The sequence below is a fragment of the Pomacea canaliculata genome, linkage group LG4 (assembly GCF_003073045.1).
Source record: "Pomacea canaliculata isolate SZHN2017 linkage group LG4, ASM307304v1, whole genome shotgun sequence".
Lineage (NCBI taxonomy): Eukaryota > Metazoa > Mollusca > Gastropoda > Architaenioglossa > Ampullariidae > Pomacea > Pomacea canaliculata.
Window position 1 is genome coordinate 6,858,104 of NC_037593.1, and position 24,913 is coordinate 6,883,016.

General features: G+C 38.8%; 1 protein-coding gene across 4 annotated transcripts in view; it reads left to right on the forward strand.

The window, feature by feature from the left end:
* The window catches only part of LOC112561714 (protein KIAA0100-like), a 56,396-nt gene that overhangs the window by 11,970 nt on the left and 19,513 nt on the right, over positions 1-24,913 (forward strand). For 2 of the 4 annotated variants that reach the window (XM_025234338.1, XM_025234339.1), the window contains exons 3-31: positions 5,511-5,560; positions 6,080-6,251; positions 6,607-6,725; positions 6,969-7,029; positions 7,637-7,726; positions 8,103-8,148; positions 8,424-8,486; positions 8,737-8,813; positions 10,045-10,106; positions 10,331-10,428; positions 10,855-10,919; positions 11,621-11,698; positions 13,577-13,743; positions 14,409-14,563; positions 14,684-14,847; positions 15,048-15,417; positions 16,296-16,402; positions 16,764-16,847; positions 17,233-17,356; positions 17,632-17,752; positions 18,303-18,414; positions 19,222-19,310; positions 20,618-20,687; positions 21,979-22,080; positions 22,326-22,385; positions 22,867-22,957; positions 23,560-23,770; positions 24,163-24,335; positions 24,650-24,748. In XM_025234338.1, coding sequence (XP_025090123.1) covers positions 5,511-5,560; positions 6,080-6,251; positions 6,607-6,725; positions 6,969-7,029; positions 7,637-7,726; positions 8,103-8,148; positions 8,424-8,486; positions 8,737-8,813; positions 10,045-10,106; positions 10,331-10,428; positions 10,855-10,919; positions 11,621-11,698; positions 13,577-13,743; positions 14,409-14,563; positions 14,684-14,847; positions 15,048-15,417; positions 16,296-16,402; positions 16,764-16,847; positions 17,233-17,356; positions 17,632-17,752; positions 18,303-18,414; positions 19,222-19,310; positions 20,618-20,687; positions 21,979-22,080; positions 22,326-22,385; positions 22,867-22,957; positions 23,560-23,770; positions 24,163-24,335; positions 24,650-24,748 — 3,280 coding nt within the window. Of the gene's footprint in view, positions 1-3,622; positions 5,050-5,510; positions 5,561-6,079; positions 6,252-6,606; positions 6,726-6,968; positions 7,030-7,636; positions 7,727-8,102; positions 8,149-8,423; positions 8,487-8,736; positions 8,814-10,044; positions 10,107-10,330; positions 10,429-10,854; positions 10,920-11,620; positions 11,699-13,576; positions 13,744-14,408; positions 14,564-14,683; positions 14,848-15,047; positions 15,418-16,295; positions 16,403-16,763; positions 16,848-17,232; positions 17,357-17,631; positions 17,753-18,302; positions 18,415-19,221; positions 19,311-20,617; positions 20,688-21,978; positions 22,081-22,325; positions 22,386-22,866; positions 22,958-23,559; positions 23,771-24,162; positions 24,336-24,649; positions 24,749-24,913 lie in introns of those variants that run through there. The other 2 variants (XM_025234341.1, XM_025234340.1) reach the window with 2 other exon arrangements.

Consider the following 24,913-nt stretch of genomic DNA (forward strand, 5'->3'; position numbering starts at 1 on the left):
ACAACACAGACGTCCTCGAGTTCCCAGTGTTGTTCCCGGGCAAAGACCTGTCCTCTCTCTTGGATAGTTGGTTCCCCTAAAAATCTTCAATCAAGCGCAGCAATGGCGGAATAAGTAAGGATGACCGAGTAAAAGCGAAAACGACAAAGAAAAGTAATATGATATGATTTTAGGAGCTTCATTTCCAACATTTAAATAAATGAACTTGAATTTCTAGGGATTTGAAGTCAAGCTTTCAGGAATGAAATCAGTCTGGTCGATTTCCTTACTTAAACCCTCTCAGTTTCGACCTGATCTTGTTGGATTTAGTAAGTCTTAATAAGAAGGTATTTACTGTGTGAAGAATTATGGTTTAGTAGGCTGGGGATTTTCCGCATACTCGGGAGTTTTGCACTCATAACTTCTATGAAGACCTTGAGACAACTGTATACTGATGGGATGTGTGGTTGGTCTAGTTGCTTACCTTTTGTTAATCACTGTTGTAAAGGCGGTTTGTGGGTCGGCTAGTTTACAAGAAAGTGTTGTGATAATTACTGAACTTACGTTGGCAGTCTGCTCGTGTTTTATAAATATTTGTAGAAAAGAAAATTACCGAATAGATTGCAGCAGGAAAGATGCTCCTGACACCCAGAGGCTGGGTTAGATGATCGCTAGCGGCTAGTAGTCAGCTAAACTACTAGTATCTTATAAGTATTTAGCGCGGCCACATCCGCTCCTGGGTCATGACATCTCACCTTTACGCAGAAATCGTGTTGTTTCTACATAATTGACAGTATCTTTTTAACAGCTGGTAGTGTTTGAGTGGCCTTTCACCTTCAATTCGACATCATGTTATGGCAGCAGTGTGGGCGGCCTGGATATCGCGATTTCATGTTGGATTTTAAAAGCCGCGGCATCTGAAATGAACTCGATGTGGGGGATGGACCAAATCATTCGGAGAATGTCAAGCTGTCGGCGTGAATTCCTAGTGGCGATGGGGTAGGGGGTTGGGGCTGGCTGAGTCGGTGGCTCTATGCAAACTCTGGAGGCCTAAAGCCCTCGTCTTTGGTTTCATACAGGTCACCCATTTGCCTACTGTTCCTGCCAGTTGTTGGTACTCGTCAAATCTGATTTTGGCGATCCAGTGTCCAATGAGCCTAGACTGTCCTTCCTCGATGCTGCCTTTATGATTTTTTCCAGGTAATCGTAGAGCTCGTCCTCTTTGTTGTCTTCGTCGGAGTCTAGACTTGGACAATGGGAATGTTGTAAGGTCTGCTGGCTGCAAAGGGAAATGTGTGTGCAGCTGATGATGAATCAAACTACGAGGAAGCCTTGTTTTTTTTAACCCCACCACCACCATTAGAAAAAAAAACCACCAAACGTTTAATTGGTGCATCACAGTTGCCATGAAGGAGTATGGGCGAATAGGCCATTTCCAAATTTCCAATATCCTGGCTAGCTCCACGCCGCCAGCAACTGGAGCAATATCACGATGAGCTAATCCAGTTCTGTAAACACCTGCCACATCCAAAGAGCACCGTTTGGTGGCGGCGAGATCTAAGCCCACATGCATACCATCTTGGTGACAAATGCTTTACTGCTGGCCCACTGGGACACCCAAGCATCGTATTCGGCGAGAAACTTGAAAATCGCTGAGATCATCTTTAAAAAAATATTACTGTTGTTGCAACTGTCGCAGCTGTTTCTGACAAGTCCCCTCCCCCACCAAGAAATATATGCTGGTCAGTGTGACCTTGCCTACTCATTCTAAGAGTACAGTGGTCGTTGCTGAAGAACTGCTTATCTAAACTTCTCTCCCACTATCTCTTATTTCTTCTGACCATGAGTCGTTTTGTGAAAGAGAAGAGGAAAAGGATGAAAACGCTAGAGGAGAAGGGGAAGTGGAGAAAGGAAGACGGCGATGAAAAACATAAAGGGTAGAGGGGAGATGGAGACGAAAACGCGACGAAAGAGGCGATACAAGGCTGTTGTCGTCTAAAAGATTCTCGGGAAGGGGGAATGAACACAAATGTGACGTTCACGTAGCAAGATGAACTGCCCATCCCTCTCAACCCTCTTCCCACCCACCTACCATATCCCAACTTAACCCCACCTCCACTCCTGCTCATCGGCTGCCACCGAACAAGTCGATTTCTCGATCAAGATGGCCTAGTCGGGTCTCGGTCACAACCACGCCGGCTGCTAGTCGTTATCCCCTCGGTCTCCCCCTCTCTCACTCTCTTTCTCTGTTCACAAAACCACGCTGCACGTGCACATGTGACAGCAGCGTCGACGACCAATCAAGTGGCTTCCTTCTTCCGTTTCTCTCTCCTTTCCTCCCACCTCGTCTGGCGCGCCTCGGTCTCCCCCGTCTCCCCTTATGCTAGGCGCGGGCCTTTTTTTTTTTTTGACAGGAGAGCGACGACAGCCGCGAGCAGGTGGTCCTGACTCGGCCGGGCGAACTCGACACGCTGCGGAAGCTGTAGAAGCCATCGTCGGCGCTGCTTGTTTGTGTGAGCGCGCTCGCATCTTCGTAGAACGGACGCAGTACAGCGCACCCGCAGCACAGCAAAGTAATTGCAGGGATCTTTTCGCAGCAGTGGGCACCATCGACTCATCCGTCGGTCTGTTGTTCAAATACCGCGTTGCCGCCTTCATGCCGCCGCCGCCGCCGTTGCCTTCTCGTCGACGAGGAGAGAGAGATTTCCTGGCCGGCATGTCTTATGGACACGTGAAAATCACCGATTTGGCATTGCCTTCCATCCGCCAGTAATCTTCAGCTTGTGTGCCCCTGAAGCATTGAGCACTCTTTCTAGGGGAACGGGGGTGAAGGTCAGGGGTTGTTGGTGTTTAACGCCGTGTCAGCAGCAAAGCCCGTTAAAGTTTAGGACGTGCGGGGGTGTTGAGAATGAGGGTGAGGGGAACCGAGATGAAATATGTATGTGTGGGAAGAAAATCAAAGAGTCTGGTTTGCTAGTGGTTGGGACTGCATCGTGCTCAGGGATGGGTGGTGGTGGTGGTGGTGGGGGGGTAATGAATGATTGGCGAGAGCTGTGGGGTAAATGACTCTGGGACTGCGGCTGGCACACCAGGTGCGGCAGAGTTGCGCAGCAGATGCAGTAGTGTGACGCGTGGTGCCCAGCAGCTGTGTCAGCGGTAAGTCATAGTCATGATGGTCATCAGCAAGTGGCAGAGAGGCTGGGAGGAGAGGGTGGAGGAGGCGTTTCGTTATTGGGGGTGACACATTAAAAAACGTATGTCGACACGCACATCTAAACTCACACACATATTAATTTAAACAAAAAGAAAATTGACGCAACTTTTTGTTTGTGTGTTTTAACTTTTTCAAGTCGTAAGACGAGGTGTATCAGATGATGAAGTGTGAAAGTGACCTCTTCACCGCTGTTTGCACCTCCCACGCACGCCGTTCGGCAAATCAAGAAGCTCCACGAGACAATAATGAAAATTGTGGGCTCGGAATTAATCTTTGTCAACAGCTTGTTTTACACATCGCGTGAGGAATTTATGGACCAGACATCTGGAAGTCCTTTTGTCGTCAGGAAACATACACGAGTTTTTTTTTCCTTTTTATAAACCCCTTACTCTTTGTATATATGCACTATGTGGAGGAGATATAGCGTAATCATATAATTGTGAGAGAGAGAGACTGGTCTATAAAAAGAGTCGACATGTTTGCGTTCCTTGGAAAACAAAGGCACATCAGGGTCGCCCAGCTGTCGAGTTTCTGAGCTAGCAGAAATGGGCGCGAGCTGATCTCACCGCACAACATGCAAGCAGCACTGCCACTTCTATCTCTCTGCCTCCCATCCCCTCACCTCACCCCCAGCCTGCCGGTTGCGGCCAAGATCGCTCGTGCAGTCGTCGTGTAAACAACCTTAGAGTGCGCCGCCGCCACTGCGCGCACGTTCACATGGGACTTCCGGGGCCAGCGCTGTCAGCTGTTGCAGCGTGTGTGCTTGGCTTTGCAAACATCATCGTCGGAGGTTGAAGTGCCTCGCGCGCTAGTCTAGCTAACAGCTGTATGTCAGATCTGTTTTGGGATCGCAGACGCGCCTCCCTTTCTCTTGTCGCCTGCTTCCCTGCTCGCTCTTCACGCGAATTCTCGCAATGTCTCGCAGCGTCCATGTTGTGTGTTTGACTTGCACAGGGCTCTGCCACTCAACATAATCAAGTGTCAAGATCTTAATTCGCTGCTCTTCCCAAACATGTCTTCTCCAGGCTGCGGTCTTGCGAATGCACTAGCTAGCGGTGCACGCGGCCGGATCAAAGAAGAGCGAGCGCGTGCAGCAGTCTCCGCGCTGTCGCCGGTTAGCTGCCGGAAATTGGCCGGGTCTCAGGCCGTCGGAGCGCTCTGACAAAATTAGTGTGACAGCGTTTGACGTCAAGCGACCTTAAAAAACGAAAAGAAAACCAAGAAGTTATGCCGCCAGGAAATGTTTTTGTCAACTACTCCATGTTTTGCATTGAGTAAAAAAGAAAAGCAGAAGCTATGCCGCCAGAAAATGTTTAATGAACTTCTCCATGTTTTGCATTGAGTATCGTCATCGCTACATTCACATAAATAAAAAAAAACAACACTTCGCCCAAGCAGATCTGTCAACTCATGAACTGTTCAGGCGCTGTGTAATCCAACACATATTGTCGCTAACTTATGCAAAAAAAAAAAAAAAAAAAAAAATCATTACAATACCAAGGTTTGCACCACTGCTGTCTCCTATTCCCTTTCCATGCCTTAAGGTGCTCATAAATTTTTTCTCCGGTGAAGGTGCCCACAGGGTACCTTTATGTACGAGAAGGGAAATACAATACACTTAATATTTTTTTTAATGACAAAAATTACCACTGCGGACAACTTGGCACATTCATGGAAAGGATATTATACAGAAGTAAGCTGATTATCTTGGCAGAGAGCCAAGATAGCGTTTTAGCCTTTGGTTTGTTCAAACATTAAAAAGGGCAAGAAAGCGACCCACAGTAACCGTCTTCTTACACTCCAGTTTATCAACAGAAACGCAGTGAAGCTTGCGGGTTGATATTTTCTTTGAATAGGTAACAGCGTACATTACTCCCATATTTGGTTACATTTTAAAGACGGAAGTGTTTTCAGAAAAAAGTTTGCTGTTCTTGAGTGGAATTAGTGGTTAATGTCATGGCAGTCTTTTATCAGTAAAGCTTATCATTTTCAGAAATGTAGTAAGCTCATGATCCTTACAGTGGGCTAACTGTTGCTAGATATTAAGAAGTAAAATGCTTGTAGCTGAATGTAGGAGCAGCTTTGAACTTGGAGTGGATGAGCATCAGATATCCTCCCATGTTCCCCATTCCCTTTTGTGGTTTTGTGAATGTCACATGGGGGTCATGGGGTGGCGAGAATGGGATGAGTAGTGGGAATGGGAATGACCCATTTGCAATCTAGTGTTTAAATGTTTACAACATTATTCAGTTTAGCACAGCTAGAGTATTTAATATACGCAATGCTCATTGAAAGTACATTGTGTGAATTGTTTCAGGAGATTGACCGAATATGGCTGTCCAGCTCCTTTCTGAATCCAGACATAAGGTACTTCAAATAGTCTACAGTTCTGTCTCATCCGGACAACATTAGCATTTTAAAATGTTGCATATTCTTCATCACTGAAAATAATTGTGGTTATAGTCAATTGACTAGTCCACCTGTTCATCTTTCTCTGCAGATTTATGGCACTCTCCATCCTTACTGTTTGTTGCCTGATTCTTCTTTGTGTCTGATGTTTGTCTTTTATTACTTTTATGCATAGCCTAACGCTAACCCTTCCATCATTTATATTCGCTCCATGTCTTAAACTCTGAGAGCTTGCTTCTTCATGAGTGTGTTTATATGATGTATAAATCACACATTATTATTAAATATAGGATGAGATGAGAGGCTCACTTTTAATATAAAAAGGGGCCTCTGTAGATGTACTATTTTTGTGATGTTTCATAGCATTGAAGATAGTCCATGTGTCTGATGAATTAGCCACAAAACCAAATAGGATGAAATAAGTGGAAAGTTTGAAAGGGAAGCAAGTATTACAGTTTGATGTACTTTCCATTGCAGAAAGCCGCTGGTTTTATGTGTGCAAGACATCCGCATACAGACCACAGGACATGTACAACAGCATGCCGAAACAGACCAGATTGGTCCAAGAGGAGAGAACTCTATGGGCAGCACAGGAGGGGGCACAGATCGGCTGCAGAATATTCTTGTCAAAGGGCTTTTTATTGGACAGGTGCAGTACGGTGACATCAAAATTCTACTTTCATGACTTGTGGATCCTTGTTATTGCTTTATCTGAGAAATTAGCCATGAATGGACAGAGCTTTTTGCTAGCCCAAGGGAGTCTGAAAAAAGATGAAGGCAAATTGAAGCAGACATTCTGAATCTTTGTTTTGATTTTGCAGGAACATGCATTGAAAAAAAAATCTATTATGCCTGTGATGTGTCTAATTTGACGAATAAGTAGGGCTATATATTGCTGAACTCACTTTTTTATGTTTTTATTACTTTTTCCTGAGCGTGGTTCTAAGTTGTTTTACAAGGAGAAAATTAGTCTAATGGCCTGTTTAACTTTACTGGTTGTGCAGTTCTTTGGAGTGAGGATCCAGAATTTGACGGTGGTTCTCCTGAAGTCAATGATTCCAGACAGCCTTGTTCATGTAACTGCAGGAGAAATACTTCTGGACATCACAATTTATAATGAAAAGTATGTCACCATAATTTTTATGACTGATCTCACAGCACAGTCCTTTTACAGCAAGGAGAAGTTAGTTTTTCTGTACAAGTGCAATATGATTTGGCGAGTAATTTCATTTATCAGATTTGTCAAGTGATTAAATCAGACCTTAAATTCAGTCACTTTGAAGATGTGATAGGCTTCCTTTACCTACTCTAAATAAGGTACTTTGATTATGTGTAGTAGTATCTTAAATCTTTTTGTCTTTTTTAGTTACGTCATGAAGACCAACCTCAGCTCTGTTCTTTTCAAGGCTTTGAGAAGTGCACCAGGGGTATGTACCATAAACCAGTTGTTCTTAAGTTACCGGCTTTGTAGAACATGGCTAAATGTAATGATGTTAACGCCACAAGTAAGAAGGAATAGCATAGATAATGGAAGTGATGGCGATATGTACAATCTCTTGCTTTGTAAGAAAAAACAAAAAAATTTAATTTTTAAAAAGTAAGAAATTTCAGGAAAACTATTAAAAAAATACCCAGGAAAATTACAGAAACATTGTTTATGCATGCATTCCTATGAAACAATTTATATACTCATAATAAAAGAAGTGACAATCAAATTGAATTCATAGCAAAAACTACTTGTAGGTCTAATATTGTTTGAAGATGAAGATGTGTGTTAAGGACCATCTGTACTACTAATAAAGTGCAATCATACAGCTTAGCACAGGAGGTGAAGGTGGCTTACAAAAATTATGTTGTGGTAAATACTCTCCCACCTGCCCCCAACCCCTGTTTTGTGAAACAGTTCAGTAATGCAGTAATGCAGCCAGTCTGCAATCAGACTTGTAGAAAACTTGTTGTGCAACCTATGCACTTAATGATGTATTAAAAAAAACCAATGGTGATCTTGACTTTGTTGGATCATTGTTTCCCCAGGAAGCTGATGCTCAGAATTGCCTGGCAGAGTTGTCTGTCACATTACAAATGGAGGCAAGATCTGACACTACCAAACCTCTTCAGTTAACAGTAAGTTGTAACCATTAGCATGAAAGTATTGTTGCATAGGTGTGTTGCAGACTGTCTGGAACTTTCTAGGTAGTCAGTTATACATTACCTTTATTGCCTTTAATTATGCCAGAGGGATTTGCTTTTGACAGTTGGTACTGAAGATTGAGCAGTGTCATGCCAAGGTTTATGAAAAAGTTCCAGATTGCAGATCATTTAAGCTAATTGATAGAGCTGCTGCAGTGTCTTGTCTAACGACCTTTTACATGTGAGTTGTTTCATAAATACAGCATCCTTGATAGGTAATATTTTGTTTTGTTATGTGTTTGGTGATGTCTGAGTAGTTTTTAGAAAGTTCATATTATGATTAACAGTATTGCTGGAATTACTTTTTCAGACTCTGAAGTGGCAAGTTCTAAAGCCACAGATGATGCTGACAGAAGGTAAGGAAATATGGCATTGATGGTTTTTAATAATTTGCTATTCTTATAGAACTGATAGTGTTTGATAAAAAAGATACACTTTATATAGTTTGTCTTTAGATTAGGCATACGAAGACATGGATGTATAAAATGTGGGCAATTGCATGGATGCCTATGAAAATGTACAGGCGGCTTACACAGTGCAGTATATTGGTTCACAAGACTTAATGGAGGTTAGGTTGAAAATGTTATTCATATTTGTAATGGCTTTTTAAAGTTATCTTTGACTTTTCCAGGTTTTCTTCAAAACTTACCCAAGTCTCGATCTTCAGCAGCTGAAGTAGAGAGCAGCGTTCAAGGTCACTTGTTTATGCCTGTAGTGTGTAGTATGTGTTTAAAAACAATTCATTTCATTTTCTACCTTCTTGCTCAGCTAGATCTGGATAAGAAAACTAATTTCATTTGTGAATTTTAGTTCTTGTATCAAGGATTATTTTTATTTTAGTAATTAAAATGAACCTTTGTCAGAGAAGGGTAAATAAATTATATTTACTCCAACTGTGGTTCTTTCTAAGCAATCAGTTCATGCAAAACATATTTTCATGACAGACATTGATGATGACGAGCTATTTCGCACTGTGGATGGACCAGGCATATCAGGAAAGCTTGCCATACTGGGTCAATTGGTAATTGAATGCTCATTTTTAGTGTAAAGTCTGGTTTCTTTTTTCCTCATTATTAGGTTTACACAGGAAATATAGATGTACCCTAAAGCCATTTGTAGATTTAAAAAAAAAAATTCAGAAGTGTTTTGCATCCGTAAAATTCCTAGCAGAACATCAGTTATGAACAGAGATAGTCACCAGATCACTAGCTGTAGAACTTCATGAAAAAACAAGCCTTATCTAAAATTTTGCTATAGATAGCTGAGCCACTTATTTAGTACAGTAGAAACATATACTTGAGTGAGTCCTGATGTCATACTTAAGGAACTGTCAGAGACAAAGGCAGTGCACTTTATGATTTTGGAAAAATTCTTCTAAAATAAAAAAAATAGAATGACAAATTTCTTATGAAAAACATACTTCTAAAAAAATGTCCACACAAGAAGGCAATTGGGACCTTATATCTGTGACTTAGTTTATTTTAAGCTATATCCAAGGTGAAAAATATTGCATTGTCAGGCAGAGGTGGCCTTTGAGGGTGGCAACTGGGGCAATGGCCACAAGGCCCGCACCTGAGGAGGGCCTCCCCCCACAATGGGAGATTCTTGTGGTAGAGCATATAGCCTACACTTATGGCAGTTGGCCTTACATATGACACTTGCCCAGGGCACTGCAGGGCCCCATGTACTGCTAAGGCTGCATCCGTTGTCAGGACTTAAGCACGCAAATCATTTACAAAATTTCTTTTGGCTTAATTATTTATTTTAGATGTAAATTGTTTTTATCATTTTTATCATCAAACAGCTTCAGAAATGCTGAGTCTCATCTCCATTCTACGTTTTGGGTGATCAGTTTTCTTTCTCTGCTAAGAACTAAAATGAATGCATACAATATTCTTTTTGACCCTTTTTCCTCCTTGGCAGTAAATAGATTTCTTGTGATGTTACTATGTTCCACTTCTGAGTACAGAAGTTTGTTCCCTTGCATGATGGGGAGTAGGGTGGGGGTAAAATAATTCCTGTAAATACAGCTATTGAATGCAAGCAGATATTGTTCACCTGTCTAGAAGTAGGATTTCAGATTTACTTTGTTCCTCTATAATTATTTTCCTTTCAGTCAGTAATAGGTTGATTTAAAGAGTTTTGATTATCTGTTTGCTCATTTAATTTATTGGTTTTTATTCCACTAAGCCCCTCCCCCTCACCTTGTTATTGCTTGCTTCAAACTGTATTCTTTTTTGGTCTTGAAACAGAGAGCTTTCAGTTTCGAAATCTTGGACTTGGATGTGAAAATTGTGAGAGAAACAAAGCAGAGGTGAGAGTCTTTTAGCTTTGTCACCATTTAAATGCTCTATTGTATTACAAAAGTTGATTGGAAAGCTAGGTCTGATTTGCCTTTCAAACCTATGTGCATGTATAAGGACAGAGAGAGAGATTTTTCAGGCATTGTAAAAAATAATTTTACCTATCTAACTGAAGTCTACCAGCACCATTGAAAAACCTGCAAGTAGTATAAACTTATGTGTGTTTATATTGCAGAAGTCTTGCAGTGTCTTTGAAACAGTTCCAGGTGTGTCTTACCAGTTCCTTGACAGCTCATCATCTGCTTGATTTTAGCTTTACTTTGTTATTGGAGGGTAAGCATCAAGTTCTGCATTATTTTGTTAGAAAAGCGTGAGATCATTGTGATTGGGAAGCAAAAGACTAGTAAGCTGTTATGTTGATGGCTCTACCACTGAGTATCATTCACTGCACTAGCTTTAAACTGTGGGCTCCGTAAGTAGTTGTAAAAGCAAAAGGTAGTTCAATATTTTTATTAGCATTTATTTTCCAGAGGACTGATAGAACTACATGTGTTCAATCAACTCAATTGTTACAGCACACAGGCACACACACACACTCTCTCAAACCTGCGTACCCACCTTTGTACACATCCATCTGTATGTAGGCACACATGAATTTATGCTTACATACCCCGATCTTGTAATCATAAAAGAATGTAATGTATCAATGTTTTTATACCTTACATATTCCTTTGATAATCTGTGCTGCTTGTCTTTCAGAATTCCTAACAAAATCCCCCCAAGCACAGTTTGCAGAACTTAGTAAGATCAGAATAAAAACAGAGGCAAGTATACTTATGTCCCTGATTTTGGCTTTATGTGTCTATTAAGTGTGTTATTATTAAAGAAAAAAAATATGTATATTTGGTGAAATACTTCATGTCAATCTATTCTTACATGTTAGTAGTTTTTCAGTCTCGCTCCATGCTGCAACATGTTTTGAGAATAAAATAATAGTAGCATTCATAAAGTCTTCTTTTGAACAGAATTAGAAGATGTTAGTCTAGTGCATGTTACCAAACTTTCTATCTTCCACCCATTTAATGAAAACGTTAAAAAAACTGCTTTATGGGTCTTTACTGCATGATGCTGATTATACCACCTAAAGAGACCATGTGCAGAAGTTGCATGTTGACAATAGTTAGTAACCAGAGTTTATGAATTAATAAGGAAATGACATAATACTGAACAAAAAGTAGCATCTGAATGCTTCAACACCTTCTGAATAAATTAAGTAGAGCTTTTTACCTGACAGTTTATTTCTTGGGAGTAGATTAGAAATATTCCTTGTGTAACATTTCAGTGGTTGATCTGTTCTTTCTGATGCTGTAGAATACTTTTATCTCATTTATATATATAGTAATTATAACGATTTGGTAAACTGTTTTTCTTTAAAACCCCAAAACTATTGAATTACCTGAAAACTTTAGAAGAAAGCCTTTTAAATGGAATATTTTTTCCCAAAATGTGTTTTCTATCCCTGCAGAGATTCTGCTCTTTTAACTCCATTGTGGAAGACAATGTTGCCTGTTTACAAAATCTCATGCAGTCTTTCGGACTGTCTGTAAGTTTTTTTGTGAGAGCATGCACACAAGCATGCTGTGCACTCTCAAATTGCAGCTTCAGTTACGCTTTCAAATCTGAGCAACAGCTTTGTATTTGCTATTTCGTTTTTTCTTTATTTTTTGTTTTGGCTGCTCTTTTGTCCCCTGATCTTTTGATACCAGGATTGATTTGTTGAATTGCAACATTTTGGTTGCGTTTCTTCAAGTGAAGGCTTGGTTTAAATTGGGGTGTTGTGGATTTGCATGAGGAACCTTACTGTGCTGTTATGTTCTGCAAATCCTGCAGTTTTGTGCTGCTGCATTTTGGATGTCCTGCAGTCTGGATTTTTGGTAGCGTCAGCATGTAGGTGTGTAAATTTGCTATTTCATTTGATGGGCATGTGTCTTCTGTATCAGTGTTTGCTTTGGACAGGGAACTGATTGCTGAAAGTGAAAGACAGGGTTGCACTATGCAGCAAGACAGCTTTGTTTTAAAAAAAAACCAATCAAACTCTGACATAATCAATATTCATCAACATTTCACTTAAAATCAGAATTCAGGATAAAATCACAAGTTTTTTTCATCTGTCACAGCATATCAAACTCTTGCCTGTTTGTTCACATCATGAATGCCTTTTGGTTGATCAGTTTTCACTGTCATTCATAAAACATAAAGGCAATGGGCAGTATTTTTTTTAGACCTTTAGGATGTTTTCCTAATATAATTGAAGCAAGTTAAAAATAAACAGGAATTTTTTCCCCCCATGGGAGATCTAAATTTAGCTGTTGAGACTGTAAAGAACACTTGTTGGGTGCCTAGTCCTCAAAGTCAACATGTATTTTATCTTTCAAGTGTTAGGATGTTGGACTGGCTTCTTTTTCTGCATTGTCAATTCATTGTTTCATTCATCATTCAAGGGAGAAAGGGAAATTTTTCCATTTCTTGGTCAAGATATTGATGCAAATTAAAAAGAGCAGAATTCTCCAGATCTTCTGTGATCATCTTTGCATGTAGTGGTTATGTAAAGAGCAGACAGAATTAATGCTGCTGGTGCTAAAGTTGTCAAATTGCTTTTTTGTTTGTTGAAAAATGGGAAATGATGAACTCATTATTTCTTCATTTGATTGTGCCCTTATAAAGAGCTTGAGTTTATGCATGATTTATTTGTTTGTTTAAAGACTAGATTTTTTTGTACTGTTGTGCATTTGGAAAAATACATTAGTTCATGCTTGAGCATCTGCACATGCATTGTGTGCACACACACACAAAGAGATTTTGTTGCCCTTGTTCAATGGATAACTGTTTAACTTTCACTGGTCAAGCCTGAACTTTGGTTCTTGAGACTGATGGCTCATTGTAATGTGTAGGTTTTCTGTGGGAGATATAGAGCCCACAGCTAATCCTTTTCCCATAAGTAGCAGTCATCTCACTTTCCCTTGTCATTACTTGACTTGAAGATGAAATTTCTGTTAGTGCATTCGAATGCATGTATATGATGGGCTGATTCTGGGAACATATTTCCCATTGCCTCATGGTGAAGTTCAGTAATTTGCCAGATTTTAATTGAGCCATGCAACATATTTTAAATTGCATGTTGGTTTCATAAATGTGGGAGTTTATCAAGTAGGTGATGCAGATATTAAACTGTAACCATACAGAAGCTGAATCTGTGACCAAAGAACCTTCCACAGCTTATATGAATTCAGATGGGCTATTTATGAGCTTATCATCATGTGTTGTTTTTTGTTTGGTAGTATACTAACGAAAGCTTATTTTGAAATGTGTAAATGTTCCTTATAGCGATTGATAATTTCTGGCACAAATTTTAAAATTGAAAAGACCTTTTGTTTTTATTAAGGAAATGAAGATTGAGACTAAATCATGTTTTTCCCAACAGTCTATAAGAGATACTGTTGAGATGACAGTGAAGATCTACAATGGTTTTTTCCATTATCACCATGAAGAAGTGCAGTATTGGTCAGCTGTGTTCTGGCGAGTTTCTAAAAGGGACAACCCTCCTGCTGTTGTCAGGCAAAGATCACCAGAAAAGCTTTTCATCAAAAGGTACACTGTTACATCTATTGTAGTTGATGACAACCAATATTTTAACAGTTTTGCTGGAGAATACTTGTCTGAAGCGTCTTGGCTCAAAAGTGAACAGAATAAACACTATTGCTTCCATATTTAAAATGATCCAATGTCAGTTATATGTAACAATCACTCGCGTTTACCTGCATGCCTGCACATTTGCGAGTTGTTTTGTACACTCCCCTACATGCAGTGTCCCTCCACTTGCTGTGTCTCCTTGGGAAGTGAAGCGCTGGCTCACAACAGTTAATTTAAATTGTCTTGCCCCTTTTTGGTTCCATTGTCTAAAAAAGAACCGAGATTAGTTATTCAGCCCCCATCACTGTGTGGGCTGTTAGCCTTAAGTCACCCTCTGTGACACTATATTTTCAGGGAACAAATCACTAAATTTAAAGATGCCTCTAATTTCCACCTGGAGCCTATTATTTCAAAGCACTTTTATTATTTTTCAGTGTTTATTAATAACTAATATTTTTCTAGCTGTTTAAATTCTTTTGGTCATGATTTGAAAAGTGGCAATTTTCAGTAATTGAGTTCGGGGCATTATCTCTTGGTGCTTGAGATAAAGTGATTTGATAACATCAGACATGTTTTTCCATCTTTCTCGAATGTTCCTCATGTTATTTTTCTTTTAATTCTAGTTCTCCATGGTTAGCTTGGCTACATGAGCGAAAAACCAATGTCATTCTCGACATGACACAACTGTCATCTGCCATCTCTTCAGCTGCCTGCACAGGCTTGCATTTGCAGCTTTCGCAAGCCAGGATATCAGCTTCTCTGAAGGCTGCACTAGGAGGTGAGAACTGATGATGTTTATTGTAGTGCATGTATGAATGTCAAACTGTACCAAAACAAAATTGAGTGATGTATGAGCATGAAGAGTCTCTAATTTTTTGTAGTTCTTTAAATTCATCAGTTGAAAACCCAAGTACACTGGCTACAGCCTTTGATATCAGTTTGGAAATTGAGGTACAGACTGTTTGGTGCTGCCACCTGGAGGCTAAAATTCCAGAAGAGGAGGTCATTAGCCCAGTGCATCATTGGGATCATGTCCTATATCTAGCTTTGCTTATTTTGAAGGTAATTTATGATTTGCTGTGTATGTTTTGTTAAATATCATCACCAACATGGATAATATTCTTATTTGGGTGTAAACACGTTATGTTCTGCCATAACATGACTAAAAATTTGATAATTGCTTTTTTCCAAAAATTTCAATAAGTTGTTTTGTATAAATTATGAATTTTGATTAATAAGATAAAATGCTTTGTGCTCTTTAGGTTCAGAAACTTGGCCATGAAGTGCGGATGGAAGCTTTGGAAAATAATCTCAGCTTAGAATGGTCAACAAAGACATATGAAGTTCTGTCACAGCTTATTACTGCTGTTAGTCGCCCTCGATCCTCAGCATCCCAGTTTAATGAATCCATACCGCTTGTTCTAAACTCGACTTTGGACAGAACACTATTGTTAGAGTCATCAGGTGTGCAGTCAGGAGCTAACGACCAGGTGATGGTGGCCAGGGAACAAAACCTGGTAGAGGAGGAGAGGGGGAAGCCATTGCCGTCTAATATTGCTAGTCCTATGTGGCATGTCTCGCTCATGCTTGATGTCTCCGACATCAATTTGTTCATCTGTGATAGTGCTGGAGGTGAGCATAGATCAGGCCTGTGTTACTAGTAAACATTCGTGGCATAGATGCTGCTTGAGCTGTACAGTTGTTTTTTTTTGCCTTGTCCGTGCCCCTTCAGAAATTTATTGCTCTCTAGACATGGTCAAAATCATGTTCTCTTTGAACTCATAAAGCTACAAATCTGCACTAAAAACAGGGTGAATGATGTTAAATAACTGGAATGGAGAGGTTTCTTTTGGGGAATTAAAATCATAAATATCCACCAGTGGAATACAAAAAAATAATTAAATATTTTATTAGAATATCTTCAAGAATTCAAATGCAACTTTATGTTGTCATTTTAGATTGAAGTTGCATAAATCTGTGAGCAGTTAATAACTGCATGCAGTCTAGTGGTAGCCTTATCAGTTTTTCAAATATTTTCAACTACAACTCCTGATTGTAGTTGTTAGGGAAGTAATTAAGGGAAAATTTATCGCTGAAGGGACTTATTCGTTTGTTCTTGCACAGCATGATGCATTTTTCAGTGCAACTGTTTGCTAAAACAAAAATGTGCCAACTGTTCATGATGCAGCTCAGAGTCTTGTGCATGAGAGCATGAATTGTAGCCACTGAATTGAGAAAATAATTTGTTAATTTTGTTTTAAAGGTAGTGGTGGGGGAAAAATGGAAAGAAAGAGAGTGGGTGTGTGCATGTGGGTGTATGTCATGCTGACTTTTGGTGGAAAAGAAAGTGAATGCTGTTGTACATATATAAACATGCATATATATTAGAAAGAATCTAATAACATCAATCTATTTGAATAATTTTAAGTTCTCTGAGAAATTCTGCAAAAGCTGTCCTGCATTGTTATGCATTTGTATTAAGATGTTGAGAATTTTTTTGTTGGTAACAGTATGCACATTACTTCATGTGAAAAGCATTGCTGTCCAGCATATGCCCTACCAGTCTTCACTCTCCCTGGATGTCTTCCGAATCTTGTACTTGAAGTATAGTGGCAAGGTGGTGTTCTCTTTTCTGATTTCCTAGGTTTTTGAAACACAGATGGACTTTTGTTTATACTTTGACATAAACAGCTTTTTTAGAAGATTGAATTATTTGATATTATGCTAAATATGTGTGCACTTCTCAGTCTTCTAATCTTTTAATGTCATCTCATAGAAGTGGTGTATATAAATTCTGAGAACTGATGATAAAAACATGCTTAGATAGAGCAAGCCATAGAAATTGTGGATAAATATTTATAGGTGCTGGTCTTTTATTTTTCAAGATTTGCATGAAGTGTCAGTTTTAGTGAAAACTTGTTGGGATGAATCTTTTGTTGTGTTTTGTTAGTGACAGATCTTTTTCTTCCAAATTTTAGTCTCTGTCTATGCATCGAGTGAATGAAGCTTCTTCGGTGTTACATATTCATGAAGTCAAGGCCAGTTACACAGAAGGCAAAAGGGTGAGACTCAAGAAATTGTTACAGAACAATCAAAACAAGAAATTCAGGATTTTTTTTTTCAGTGGTGTGTGTTGCGTGCTTGTGCATCCATGCTTATGCATGTATCTGAACATGAATGAGTACAAGAGAAGAAAAATGCGTGGTGAACGATGGGCAAGTCTATATTGAATACAGCATGCCATGTAAGTCTCACTTTGAGAAAGATCATTTGCCTTTAGGCTGATATTTATAGCTCTCCATATAACTTGGTTTCATAAAGATTTTTACCCCATTCTTTTGGAAACAGGTGGATAGCAAAATATGATGAACAGAATAAAGAAGGCTGTTAACCCTCCCTATTGAACCATTTTCCACTTGTACTTGCATGATTATGGCATTGTTGCAGGAGTTGCGAATCCATATTCTGCAAGAGTTAACGTTCAAATGGACAATGAGTGCCCATATGTGTGTACTGCAAGGAGTGCAGAATATGGTGGCTGTGGTAGACAAAGCACACCCATCTCAAAAGGGTAAGGGTTTCTTGTGAGTCTAACACGATGAGGACAGAACATTGATTTAAAGAGCTGTTACTTTTATACATGTTCATGTTTATATTCATTCACTATTCTGTAACTGAAATTGTTTTTTTTTTTAAATATGGCATTTTTCACTACACCATTGTAACTAAATTACCATGACAGATTGGGATGCTGGTTTTATTTTAATATTTTGTGTTCAAGTGTAGCTTTGTTAAAGCTTGTACCTTTGAGTCTTGGACTCTGTATCTTTTTCTCTGGTTTTACAGATAAGCTTGGGATTAGTGCACCAAAAAAGATGTCAGCAACCGAGCATCAAAGACATTTCACAATCAATGTTCTTGTTCATGCAGACATTCACTTGTCTGCTCAGCTGTCGAGGAACCACAGGTTAGAATGTAGGGTAGGGGTAGAATTCTTATTTTTGTTGATAGTGATTGAGTGTTTGCTCCTCTCTTGTTTCAGTTACAGTAATCAAACACCCCACTTTTAGTCACTTGTACTCTAAAACATTTCTAATTATGTCAGATAATTGATGGTTCAAAATCCTGTTATAGAATTTATAAAATTTAATTGTGAAAAAATATGTTTTCAGGAGAAAAATTTACTTGTTTGGAAGATAGAGTAGGAATATTGCATAAATGCCTGTTTTTGCTTTAAATGACAGCATTATTCTCATATGAATGTTAACTAAATATCTTTTACTGGTGTTTTGTTTGTTATTATTTTTTGACATACCTTATATTTCTATAATAAATTACTCAGACTAAGAAACTGAGTACTAATATTGCTCAACAACAAATGAAAATCAACTTGGAAGCATAAAGTGAAGCATGTCCTTTTAATTATTGAGATGTATACACTTTTGTTTATTGAGATGTTTGCATGCTTGCCGGCACAGAATGATATGAGTGCACTTTCGACTGGACTGATTCTGCAGGTTATCGTTACACACACACAGTCTTCTGGTCACAGCAACGTTGCCAGATATTGTCATGGAAGTGCGCAACTTTACTGTCAAATGTGATGGGAACAACATCTTGTCAGTGCAAGTGAGATTAATCTTAAAATTCTGCACATATTACAAGCGTTGTTGAGTATAGTGCTCTTTGAACATTTTGGAAAGCATAAACATAAAATGTTCCAGCTAACTGATTTTCCTGTCTGTTGAATGCTTGCTTGAAAGGAATAACTAGTAAGTTTCAGAAGTTTGGTAAAGGTAAAGGGAAGCAGATAGCTTTGTGGTAAGAGTGTGCCACTTTAATATCCGTTTGTTGCAACAAGCTTCTTCCAGTTGACTCAACAGTTGTGAAAAGATACATGATTCTACAGCGGGTTGGGGAAGTGAGGGAGAGGAGAATAGCACTGCCCTCACATAATGCTGGCCTTGAGAAAAGTGACACCTCTCTCCCCAATGACCTGAAAAGATTGAGGGGATAACCGTTACATAACCTTTATGCCTAGCATTATGTCTCTTGTTCACCTTGTTTCATACAGCCTCACCAAATTCTCTTGTTAGATAAAACATTGTCCAATGTGAAGGGTGTGTTTGGTTGAGAATTTAAAAAGATATCTTTTGGTTTTTCCTTTGGACAAATAACACAACCTTAGGAGTGTCATTGTTGATAGTTATGGTGCTTAGGTGTGTCACTGTTGTTAGTTGAGGTGCTTATCTGCACTTTGTCCTTCCACCTACAGATTTTAAGGCAAGCTAATGGTTGGTTGCCTCTGTGAACCATATGTGTGTCTGTTGTTATTTAAATACAACAGTGTCACAATCATATGCATTGATTGATTAATTGTCAAGGAAGAAAGTGTACTCAAAGCAGTTTTGCCTGTAACGAACATATATGTTGCAGGCATTTCAGTTGGAGACACTTTCCTTTGGTCACCTACAGCATGAGAGAGAAGGTTTTGAAAACCTGAGTCAGTCAGTCAACAGAGGCTGGTATGTAAACCATTATTGCTGCCTTTATGGCAATGTTTTATTCAAACCTGATATCTGCTTGCCAATGTTTGATCTCTAGTTCTTTGTAGGTTTGTGAAGACTTGCAAAGTAGAGAGTAACTCTTTGTACTTTTGTCTGAGGCTACTTTTTTTTTTCCAAACATGAATTGTTAGTCATATAAAATGAAATTTACTTCTTCAGAAAAGGTTCATTGGAAATGTAATGGAATATTTGTGTTAAAAAAGAGAAAAAAGAATAAAATAGATGCCAAATACAGTGGTACCTCGACATACGAGTGCCCTGACATACGAGTGTTTTGAGATACGAGCCGCCGAGTGAGCGATATTTTGCTTCGAGATAAGAGCAAGATTTGAGATACGAGGAAACACACACTGCACCGCTGCACACGACCCCAACATGCGGGGCGGATGTTGGGGTCGTGTGCAGCGTCTAACAGTTTCTCCCACCTCAGACTAGACCTCAGTCTGTGTGCTTGTTTCCCTCGTTTTCGAAGCATTTTTGATAAGTTGGGTTCGGGTTTTTTTGCTTTTTGTACATTTACAAAACATTATCACATTTATTTTTGTAACCATGGGTCCGAAGAAGAAGAAGATGTCTATTGAATTAAAGCGCGAAATCGTAGAAAAACATGAGCAAGGTGTGCGAGTAATTGACTTGGCGAGGATGTACGGGTGTAGCACATCAATGATATGTTCTGAGCTTAAACAGGAGTTGATAAAGGGTACAACGCCAGCTAGGGGCGTTACAATAATTTCTAAGCTCCGGACTTCTCTCCATGAAAAGATGGAGAAACTATTGACTGTCTGGGTGACAGAGAAGCAGCTTCAAGGAGGAACCTTAACACAAAGCATCATGTGTGAGAAGGCACGAGCGATTTACGGTGATTTGCTGAAGCAGATCCCACACACTTCCACAAACAAAGAATTTGATATGTTTTTATAGAATATGTATTTGTTATTCATAAATAAAGGTTTCTTCTTGTAAATACATTTTTCTTATTCAAAAACACTTAACAAAAACAACTGAGGTGCTGTTTTGGGAGCTGGAACGGATTAATGGCATTTCAATCAATTTCAATGGGGAAAATTGTTTTGAGATACGAGCAATTTGACATACGAGTAAGGTTACGGAACGAATTAAACTCGTATGTCGAGGTACCACTGTATTTGTAAGAAAAAGCTATTGTAGTAGTTCACAAGCTTAGTCAAGGATGTAGAAATTGAATAGATTATTTTTTTTCTAGATTCTTTTAATGCCTAGATTTTTTACACTGAATGATCTTTCAGGGGATTGTCCTGTGAGAGTTTTGATATCATTTTCCCTTACAAGTACAACTTTGCAGCTTGCTATGAAGAGGTGAGATTGTCACAAAGTCTGTACTGAAGAATTTTTACGTTAGAACATGAAGAATCACAATTTAAGTTTGAAGTTACAAAAGGCAACATCAAGCTGCAGCCACGTTTAAATTTCACGAAAAACTTCCAACTATTTTGTTACTATAGCAGTGCGTTTTCTGTTTCCTTTGGGGTCAGTGTATTTATGCCATTTTGTAGTCCCAGGCTATGCTATATAGGTAGACAACCACTTTCTTGTGCTTGAGTGAGGATATGTATGTTCTTACCTTGATCATGCAAACATAGTCTTAGGATCAGTTGCACAGCACATTGCTTAGGCGCTAGTTGCGTAGCAGTCAGCTTATATTAATTTCTCTTTATAGTTTATGGTCTGTCTGGCTAATTGTTAGATGTTACTTTTGACAACAGTTTGTCATGGTTCCATCATATCCTAGACATAAGCAAAACTATAGCACAGAAAACCGTTCTCCTCTCAAGAATTAAACACTTTCTAAATCCTCACTCTCGGAAACTGTTCTACATAGCCTATATTCAGTTAACCATTGACTACGCTTCCACCCTTTGGGACTCGGCTAGTAGTGCTACTGTAAGGCCTCTTGTTAGTATTGCTCAAATAAAAAAAATACAGCTTCACAATTTCCTATCTTTATAGGTCCTGCTATTACTAACCAGACTAAAATTTAACAAAATTATGCTCATCTTTAAAATACTTACAAGCAAAATGCTCCTTAGATTTCTCTCCATCAAAATGATAAGAGGGTTCATTAAACTTAATATCCCCAAGACAAGCCTAAAATATACTGGTAGTGTTCTTTGGAACAACCTTCCCTCTAGTCTCCATAGAACAGCATCCAGTCTGTACAATTTCAAAGTGGGACTCTTACAACACTTTTTCTAAACCCGTTGATTACCTACAGAGGCATCCTACCCAGCTTAATCATACCAACAAAGTTAACATTGTACCACCTGTTGCTATTGTCCTAACCAGTAATAAAACAAAACCTATCAATTCAGATATCAGCATCATGTTTGTATATATCATAATTGCTCTGTTTTTATTACCTTGTTTTGAATTTATGTAATGTTTTTATTTCTACTAATTAGTCTGAAGGCTAGGTGTAAAAAAAAGTATAACTTTTGCTTGCTCTGTTACCCTCATAAATAAAGATTTGTTCATTGTTCATACTAGTTTGCAGCTGTTACTTAATGGCATACAGTGCACATGGCTCCTACTCTCTAGAAATGGTAGTGATAGTGATTCCATTCATTGTTGCCTGATGTTCACTATTCAGATCATGAACACTGTCAAGTGGCTGAAACTTGTCCACAAGATCAAAAAGAAGCCATTCACTGTGGACAGCCCCCTTCCACCTGACATTAAGATCAAGGCCAAGGTAGTTATAATCTAAACTTTTGTTTTTTGTATCTTGCAGCAGCATGAGTAGTTAACATTATTTTAGAGGGCAGTTTTGGGAGATAGAAGAATAATAATCTGAATTATAAATATTTAACAGTTGAGATAGTGAGGCTCTAAAAGGTGCTCTGTGATGTAAGAAGCAAATGTTTATATTTTCTGCCATTGGCATTGTTCTTGCATTGTTGTTGAATTATGAAAAAAAAAGATGTTTTGTTTTTCCAGATGTTGTCCATTGAGGTATGCGATGATCCTTTTGAAGTGAAGATTGGTCTGAATTATGAGGTGAGTGATGTTCTGTTTGTCAGTTTGGTTGAGAAAAGTTAGTTCTCATTCTTGATACAGTATTGGTTAAAGATCATCTCATGGCAAAAATGAATTTTTCTGCATGTGCATGCTAACACCCATTCCAGCAAATTAAATGCATTTTGTGGCATTACATTCGCATGCTAATGTCTTCAAGCAGGTTTACACTTGCATGCAGGATACATTTCCATTTACGTACAGAGAGATATGTACTAAACATTCTCAAGTGCTTATTTACTTATCTGCATTGAAACATAACAATCTACCTTTAGAGTTTTTGTTCGAAAAATGTCTTATTCTGAAAATTGAGTGATAATAGTCAAGAAGAAGAGAAATATAACTGATGAACATGGTGTCTTTGTGCTGTGGTTCCAAAAACACCTTGACTGCAAGGTGTGACGAAGATGACGATGTTAGTGCTTTTGGTATTGTAAATGTCATACTGGAAAAATCTTTACAGCTTCTGAAGGATGAAGTGATGGAAAGTAAGAAGAGAACAGAAGTGATGGACACCAAACTGGAGCAACTCCTGAGGACTAAAAATATCCCTGGTTGGTGATTGGCTCTATATCTGTCATGCTTGTATTGTGTCTGAGTGTCTGAGCAGCTCACCATTTTCATTGCAGTTGTCCACACCGTGTTTTCTCATTATGTGTTCTTTGTGGTGTCATTTCCAAGTTTGGCCTTCATGTCGCCCATTATGATCTTTAGGTCTCGTTTTGGAGCTTGATCAACCAGCACTTGTAGGGAGTTGTAAAAGTCTTCCTTTTTCTCTTCTTTAGCTGTGTTGATAGGTGCATAGCACTGGATGATGGCAGTTTCTTCCTTTGTAGTTGAACCTGGCTGACATGAGTCATGGGGAAGGCTCTGATTGTGCTTGTGTTGTATTTGTGGTTTCTATAGCAGGGGTTGTTTTACAGGATGGGGTTGCTAGCCCCACGCCCAACTCTCCTCCTTCATCCATACTTGGGACCAGCAGATTACCCGGGGTGGGTGGATGGGGGGTTCCAGGTTGAGATGCATAAATTGCTTTTGACCATGAATTACTGATGAATAGAGCAGATTAAATGCCATATGTCCTCTTTGAGAATTACTTAATCTTATGAGACATGTTACAATGATAGAAAAATGATCTGCTTTTTTCATGTTGTAGTTTCCAAAAGAGAAGAACTCTATGCTTCGCTGTACAAGAAGAGTTCAGAGATCTACATTCAACGTTCCCGCCAGCTGTACAGCAATGGACCAATCAGAAAGCAGCTTCTAACATGGCTGATGGAAGACCTTGAAATTGTGGCCTTGGCAGATATATCCTACCATGGTCGAGAAAATGTCATTAAAGTTATGAAAGAGATAGACAGGGACAGGTAGATAGAATGTCATTGTTTTTAAAGATTACAGGCGCACACTAAAATATGTTACTTCTCTTGGAGCTCTGGTAGTTGGTGTGTGGACATTTTTTCCCTTATAATCATTGGAGGTCTAATAATTTGATATTTAGAAACTTTAGCAAAGTTTCTTATGTGGATAAAACTTCAGCTTATCTTTGCCAAAATCTATTTCATTTTCTAATGTAGATAAAACCTTCAGCATATATTTGGCAAAACCTATTAGATTTTTTGACTGGTTTACCTTTCTATAACAAAATGATAAATTTGAAAAGTATTATAGGCAGTTACAAGTCCTTGAAAGTTAGATGTTATTTCATATGAAAACTTATTTTAAATTTTTTTTTAAAAAGTTGTGGCTTGTTTTGCAGCCCAGGACCCACAGATGACATGGATTTTGTAACATTATGGTGTCGGTCTATCAAGTTTAGTGTAAAACACTGGTCTGTATCACTTCGTGATTTTCCACAACCCATGATTGACATCACCAATATGCATATGTGGGGGCGACTTGTTGGAGCTGAGCGAGAGGGCACCAGGAGAGGTAACATCATAGGTCTTGAGTGTTTAAGGACAATCTTGTGTGCTGTCTCTACTTCCTACTCAGACTAACGTTTTCTATCAAAGCTGTTTTGTTTTTTTTTTTAATGTAAGAAAGCATGATACCTTTTTTATGTTAACCACTTTCTGTAAGATGCATGGTGTCCTAAAGTTTGTGCTTGTGTATCATCACCACTGTCTTGTAGGCTTTGGTATGCAAGATTAGCAGCAGATGAGTGAACTGTGCATGTATATTTAACAAAGGAGCTTTTATGCCAGTTGCATTTTAATCCTTGACTAAACTGGCTCTGTTGACAGCCAAGCGAACATGCACACTTGAACTTGACTCACCGTGGGGCAACATGCAAGTGGAAAGGAACCTGCCAGCTTTGAAATTTTTCCATGATTTCAGCAGTGGTCTGTTCCTTCTTTTTGAATTAAAAAAAAACAAAAAACTCAGACCTAGTCCTTAGAGTTTGTAAGATTTTAAAAAAACTTATTTTATTTTTTTTTTTAAACAAAGTTTTTTGCTGATCATGTTTTTTTTGGGGAAATGAGATATCGATTTTGTGAATGTATCTT